At 45.8% G+C, this 7,514-nt stretch overlaps 1 protein-coding gene across 1 annotated transcript; it reads right to left on the minus strand.

Annotated features, from left to right (window-relative positions):
• Positions 1–1,337: 1,337 nt before the first annotated feature.
• LOC123725664 (extensin-like) lies at positions 1,338–4,172 on the minus strand. Its single transcript, XM_045692151.1, has 3 exons — positions 4,146–4,172; positions 1,939–3,800; positions 1,338–1,647 (listed from the first exon to the last, which is right to left on the minus strand). Exons 1-3 carry the CDS (start codon positions 4,170–4,172, stop codon positions 1,338–1,340), a joined length of 2,199 nt encoding a protein of 732 aa, XP_045548107.1.
• Positions 4,173–7,514: the final 3,342 nt, after the last annotated feature.

The raw sequence follows: 7,514 nt of genomic DNA on the forward strand, positions 1-7,514 counted from the left end.
ACACTTTAACATCTCATTTGAAACTTGATCTGAGTTGAAAGTTGATCTCATATATATATATATATATATATAAATGGGACAGCTGGGCGTTCGTGCGGTCTAGTCCGTTTCTGTGGTAATGTGGACTTTTAACAACTTGATGACAGTACTGGCTGGTTTTCTGATCCTCCTACCTTGTTTTAAGGTATCTGTGACCAACAGATTCATATCTGTATTCCCAGTCATGTGAAATCCATAGATTAGGGCCTTATGAATTGACTGATTACCTTATATGAACTATAACTCAGTAAAATCATTGAAATTGTTGCATGTCGTGTTTATGTTTTTGTTCAGTATATATATATATATATATATATATATATATATATATATATATATATACATATATATATATATATATTGTTTTGATATTTGAACGGTTATTACCGAGACAGCAGTCATTTGGCTGGCCAATTACTGTCATCCAAAATCTCATGTCCGGGGTTTTTGAATTCTAATCAGAAGAGTTTTTGGAAATAGCCTACTGAGCTGGAGTGTTAATACAGAGCCAGCCTGGCACCTATCTCTGGGCAGAGAGGACCTATCTCTGGGCAGATGGCATCTATCTCTGGGCAGAGAGGACCTATCTCTGGGCAGAGAGGACCTATCTCTGGGCAGACAGAACCTATCTCGGGGCAGATGGCATCTATCTCTGGGCAGATGGCACCTATCTCTGGGCAGAGAGAACCTATCTCTGGGCAGAGAGGACCTATCTCTGGGCAGAGAGGACCTATCTCTGGGCAGAGAGAACATATCTCTGGGCAGAGAGGACCTATCTCTGGGCAGAGAGGACCTATCTCTGGGCAGAGAGGACCTATCTCTGGGCAGAGAGAACCTATTTCTGGGCAGATGGCACCTATCTCTGGGCAGAGAGGACCTATCTCTGGGCAGATAACATCTATCTCTGGGCAGATGGCACCTATCTCTGTGCAGAGAGAACCTGATGGCAAACACACACTGCTTATTAAATCAGATAACATGAGTAAGATCGTGCTGTGTTTTTCCATCCCAAAAGTGTATAAAACTATTATTTACACTGTTTGGTCTTAGGCAGCCCGATAAAACTCTTAGGCAGCCCTATAAAACTCTTAGGCAGCCCAATAAAACTCTTAGGCAGCCCGATAAAACTCTTAGGCGGCCCGATAAAACTCTTAGGCGGCCCGATAAAACTCTTAGACGGCCCGATAAACCTCTTAGGCAGCCCGATAAAACTCTTAGACGGCCCGATAAAACTCTTAGACGGCCCGATAAAACTCTTAGACGGCCCGATAAAACTCTTAGGCGGCCCGATAAAACTCTTAGGCAGCCCGATAAAACTTAGGCGGCCCGATAAAACTCTTAGACGGCCCGATAAACCTCTTAGGCAGCCCGATAAAACTCTTAGACGGTCCGATAAAACTCTTAGACGGCCCGATAAAACTCTTAGACGGCCCGATAAAACTCTTAGGCGGCCCGATAAAACTCTTAGACGGCCCGATAAACCTCTTAGGCAGCCCGATAAAACTCTTAGACGGCCCGATAAAACTCTTAGACGGCCCGATAAAACTCTTAGACGGCCCGATAAAACTCTTAGGCGGCCCGATAAAACTCTTAGGCAGCCCGATAAAACTTAGGCGGCCCGATAAAACTCTTAGACGGCCCGATAAAACTCTTAGGCGGCCCGATAAAACTCTTAGACGGCCCGATAAAACTTAGGCGGCCCGATAAAACTCTTAGGCGGCCCGATAAAACTCTTAGACGGCCCGATAAAACTCTTAGGCGGCCCGATAAAACTCTTAGACGGCCCGATAAAACTCTTAGGCGGCCCGATAAAACTCTTAGGCGGCCCGATAAAACTCTTAGGCAGCCCTATAAAACTCTTAGGCGGCCCGATAAAACTCTTAGACGGCCCGATAAAACTTAGGCGGCCCGATAAAACTCTTAGGCGGCCCGATAAAACTCTTAGGCGGCCCGATAAAACTCTTAGACGGCCCGATAAAACTCTTAGACGGCCCGATAAAACTCTTAGACGGCTCGATAAAACTCTTAGGCGGCCCGATAAAACTCTTAGGCAGCCCGATAAAACTCTTAGACGGCCCGATAAAACTCTTAGACGGCCCGATAAAACTCTTAGGCGGCCCGATAAAACTCTTAGACGGCCCGATAAAACTCTTAGGCAGCCCGATAAAACTCTTAGACGGCCCGATAAAACTCTTAGGCGTCCCGATAAAACTCTTAGACGGCCCGATAAAACTCTTAGACGGCCCGATAAAACTCTTAGACGGCCCGATAAAACTCTTAGACGGCCCGTTAAAACTCTTAGACGGCCCGATAAAACTCTTAGACGGCCCGATAAAACTCTTAGGCGTCCCGATAAAACTCTTAGACGGCCCGATAAAACTCTTAGACGGCCCGATAAAACTCTTAGACGGCCCGATAAAACTCTTAGGCGGCCCGATAAAACTCTTAGGCGGCCCGATAAACCTCTTAGGCGGCCCGATAAACCTCTTAGGCGGCCCGATAAAACTCTTAGACGGCCCGATAAAACTCTTAGGCGGCCCGATAAAACTCTTAGACGGCCCGATAAAACTCTTAGGCGGCCCGATAAAACTCTTAGGCGGCCCGATAAACCTCTTAGGCGGCCCGTTAAAACTCTTAGACGGCCCTATAAAACTCTTAGGCGGCCCGATAAAACTCTTAGGCGGCCCGATAAACCTCTTAGGCGGCCCGATAAAACTCTTAGGCGGCCCGATAAAACTCTTAGGCGGCCCGATAAAACTCTTAGACGGCCCGATAAAACTCTTAGGCGGCCCGTTAAAACTCTTAGGCGGCCCGTTAAAACTCTTAGGCGTCCCGATAAAACTCTTAGGCGTCCCGATAAAACTCTTAGACGGCCCTATAAAACTCTTAGGCGGCCCGATAAAACTCTTAGACAGCCCGATAAAACTCTTAGGCGGCCCGATAAAACTCTTAGACGGCCCGATAAAACTCTTAGACGGCCCGATAAAACTCTTAGACGGCCCGATAAAACTCTTAGACGGCCCGTTAAAACTCTTAGACGGCCCGATAAAACTCTTAGACGGCCCGATAAAACTCTTAGGCGTCCCGATAAAACTCTTAGACGGCCCGATAAAACTCTTAGACGGCCCGATAAAACTCTTAGACGGCCCGTTAAAACTCTTAGACGGCCCGATAAAACTCTTAGGCGGCCCGATAAAACTCTTAGGCGGCCCGATAAACCTCTTAGGCGGCCCGATAAACCTCTTAGGCGGCCCGATAAAACTCTTAGACGGCCCGATAAAACTCTTAGGCGGCCCGATAAAACTCTTAGACGGCCCGACAAAACTCTTAGGCGGCCCGATAAAACTCTTAGGCGGCCCGATAAACCTCTTAGGCGGCCCGTTAAAACTCTTAGACGGCCCTATAAAACTCTTAGGCGGCCCGATAAAACTCTTAGGCGGCCCGATAAACCTCTTAGGCGGCCCGATAAAACTCTTAGGCGGCCCGATAAAACTCTTAGGCGGCCCGATAAAACTCTTAGACGGCCCGATAAAACTCTTAGGCGGCCCGTTAAAACTCTTAGGCGGCCCGTTAAAACTCTTAGGCGTCCCGATAAAACTCTTAGGCGTCCCGATAAAACTCTTAGACGGCCCTATAAAACTCTTAGGCGGCCCGATAAAACTCTTAGACAGCCCGATAAAACTCTTAGGCGGCCCGATAAAACTCTTAGACGGCCCGATAAAACTCTTAGGCGGCCCGATAAAACTCTTAGGCGTCCCGATCTAGGATTTAAATGGCAGAAAAATCCCTGATTCTACCAAAGATCCTCAGAGAAAGAGGAGTCAGACGCCCAAAGTCTCCCCCATCTTTGTGTGAACAAACACTCTGAAGGATAAGATGGAAGTGAATAGCAGCTGTTTTATTTCTTGGTTGTTGATCTTAACTTTTTTTTTGTGTGCATAACATCTCTGCCATCATTTCCTATGACTGAAAACAGACTTCTGGACATCAAGAAAGAGATCACTAACCTCGATTTTGGATTAAACATTTCTACTTCAGCCAGTCGGATTCTCTGGACGTTCTGCGTTACTGCAGTCGGATTACCAGAACGTGTACTGCGAGCTGACCAGATGGCAAAGGGTCTTCACTGACATTTTCAACCTCTCCCTGACAGAGTCTGTAATACCTACATGTTTCAAGCAGACCACCCATAGTCCCTGTGCCCAAGAACACCAAGGTAACCTGCCTAAATGACTATCGCCCTGTAGAACTCACATCTGTAGCCAGGAAATGCTTAAAAGGCAGACTCACAGATATCTCTATTGCTGCCCTCACCCTCTTGGACGAAAGGAGTACATACACTACATCGCCAAAAGTATGTGGACTACTGCTCGTCCAACATCTCATTCCAAAATCATGGGCATTAAACTGGAGTTGGTCTGCTGTAACAGAGTCCAATCTTCTGGGAAGGCTTTCCACTAGATGTTGGAACATTGCTGCTGGGATTTGCTTCCATTCAGCCACAAGAGCATTTGTTAGGTCGGGCACTGATGTTGGGCGATTAGGGCTGGCTCGCATCCCAAAAGGTGTTCGATGGTGATGAGGTCATGGCTCTGTGCAGGCCAGTCAAGTTCTTCCGCACCAATCTCGATAAACCATTTCTTTATGGACCTCTCTTTGTGCACGGGGGCATTGTCATGCTGAAAGAGGAAAGGGCCTTCCCCAAACTGTTGCCACAAAGTTGGAAGCACAGAATCATCTAGAATGTCATTGTATTGCTGTAGCGTTCAGATTTCCCTTCACTGGAACTAAGGGGCCTAAACCATGAATAACAGCCCAGGACCATTATTCCTCCTCCACCAAACTTTACAGTTGTCACTATGCATTGGGGCAGGTAGTGTTCTCCTGGCATCCTCCAAACCCAAATTCGTCCGTCAGACTGCCAGATGGTGAAGCGTGATTCATCACTCCAGAGAACGTGTTTCCACTGAGTCCACAGTCCAATGGCGGGGAGCTTTACACCAATCCTGCTCGTCCATGGAAACCCATGTGATGAAGCCCCCAGACAAACAGTTATTGTGCTGACGTTGCTTCCAGAGGCAGTTTGAAACTCGGTAGTGGAGTGTTGCAACGAGTACTCGGTGGTCCCATTCTGTGAGCTTGTGTGGCCTACCACTTAACGGCTGAGCCCTTGTTGCTCCTAGACGTTTCCACTTCACAATAACAACACTTACAGTTGACCAGGGGTCAGCTGTTCATAGACTAAAGCTTAGCATTCAATACTATAGTCACCTTCAAGCTCAGGACCCTGGGACTGATCACCTTCCCCCTCTGCAAGTGGATCCTGGACTTCCTGACCGGCCACCCCCAAGCGGCGAGGGTAGGCAACAACACATCCACCCTCAAGAGAATGAAAATATTTGTCACGGGCCTTCAGATCCTCACAAAGTTCTACACCTGCACCATCGAGAGCATCCTGACTGGCTACGTTACCGCCTGGTACGGCAACTACAAGTCACCCGACTCCAGCCACCCTAGCCATAGACTGTTCTCTGTGCTAGCGCACGGCAAGCGGTACCGATGCACCAAGTCTGGAACCAACAGGACCCTGAACAGCTTCTAGCTACTATTATTGTTGTCTATCAACAATGGCAATCTATCTGGGTCTGACTACTTGGATAGAAAATGACTGAGGATGATAGTGGACTATGTTGCCATTTCTATTTCAGCCTACAGGAAAGTGGGTGCTTCCAGACCTGGAGGGAAGCAAAAGTCATTCCGCTACCCAATAATAGCAAAACAACCTTTACAGGCTCAAACAGCCGACCAATAAGCCTGATACCAACCCTTAGTAAACTTTTGGAGAAAAAAAATGGTGTTTGACCAGATATTTTACTATTAACAAATACACAACATACTTTCAGCTTAAAGAAATGCAGTTAGTTTCAGAATGGCTGTCAGGTTCCGTGTGGCTCAGTTGGTAGAGCATGCTGTTTGCAACGCCAGGGTTGTGGGTTCGATTCCCACGGGGGACCAGTACGGAGAAAAACATGTATCAAATGTATGCATTCACTACCTTAAGTCGCTCTGGATAAGAGCATCTGCTAAATGACTAAAATGTAAATGTAAGGAAATAATCTGGTCCTAAACATGTTCAAAAGCATTGTATTTGGGACAAATCATTCACTGAAACCTAAATATTGTAAATGAATAATTAGGAAATTGAGCAACTGTCATGGTACATTTTTTTTGATACAACAGAAGGTAAGATGGGGAGACGTCTGTCCATAATAAAGCGCTGCTCTAACTTCTTAACAACACTATCAACAAGGCAGGTCCTACAGGCCCTAGTTTCTACCTTCTTAACAACACTATCAACAAGGCAGGTCCTACAGGCCCTAGTTTCTACCTTCTTAACAACACTATCAACAAGGCAGGTCCTACAGACCCTAGTTTCTACCTTCTTAACAACACTATCAACAAGGCAGGTCCTACAGGCCCTAGTTTTGTTGCACCTGGTCTACTGTCCAATCATATGGTCAAGTGCCACAAAGATGGACTTAGGGATATTGCAATTGGTTAGATCAAAGCAGCACGGCTGGCCCTTGGATGTACACAGGGAGGTAATATTAACAATATATGCATGTCAATCTCTCTTGGCTCAGCGTGGTGGAGAGATTGACTGCATCACTGCTTGTATTTATGAGAGGTATTGCCTTGCTGAATGCACCGAGCTGTCTGTTTAAACTACTGGCACACAGCTCAAACACCCCAAGCATACCCCACAAGACATGCCACCAGAGGTCTCTTCACAGTCCCCAAGTCCAGAACAGACTATGGGAGGTGCACAGTACTACATAGAGCCATGACTACATTCCACATCATGTAACTGATGCAAGCAGTAAAATTAGATTGAAAAACAGATAAAAATACACCTTAAGGAACAGCGGGGACTGTAAAGCCTCACAAACATATATATACACACACACACACACACACACACACACACACACACACACACACACACACACACACACACACACACACACACACACACACACACACACACACACACACACACACACACACACACACACACATTCACACAAACACACACACACACACACACACAAACACACACACATACTCCCTGTATATAACCATGTTACTAAATAACTAAATAACTGTTCTATTCTGCATTGAACTCATCTCTCTGCATCTCTCTGCATGTAGATAAATTCATACTAATAATGTATATTTGTGCATCCACTGTATATCAGCCGTATAACCCAATGTATATCAACCTTATAATCCACTGTATATCAACCTTATAATCCACTGTATATCAACTTTATAATCTCCTGTATATCAACTTTATAATCCACTGTATATCAACGTTATAATCCACTGTATATCAACCTTATAATCCACTGTATATCAACCTTATAATCCACTGTATATCAGCCGTGTAATCCACTGTATATCAACTGTATAAT

The sequence above is a fragment of the Salmo salar genome, chromosome ssa12 (genome assembly GCF_905237065.1).
Source record: "Salmo salar chromosome ssa12, Ssal_v3.1, whole genome shotgun sequence".
Lineage (NCBI taxonomy): Eukaryota > Metazoa > Chordata > Actinopteri > Salmoniformes > Salmonidae > Salmo > Salmo salar.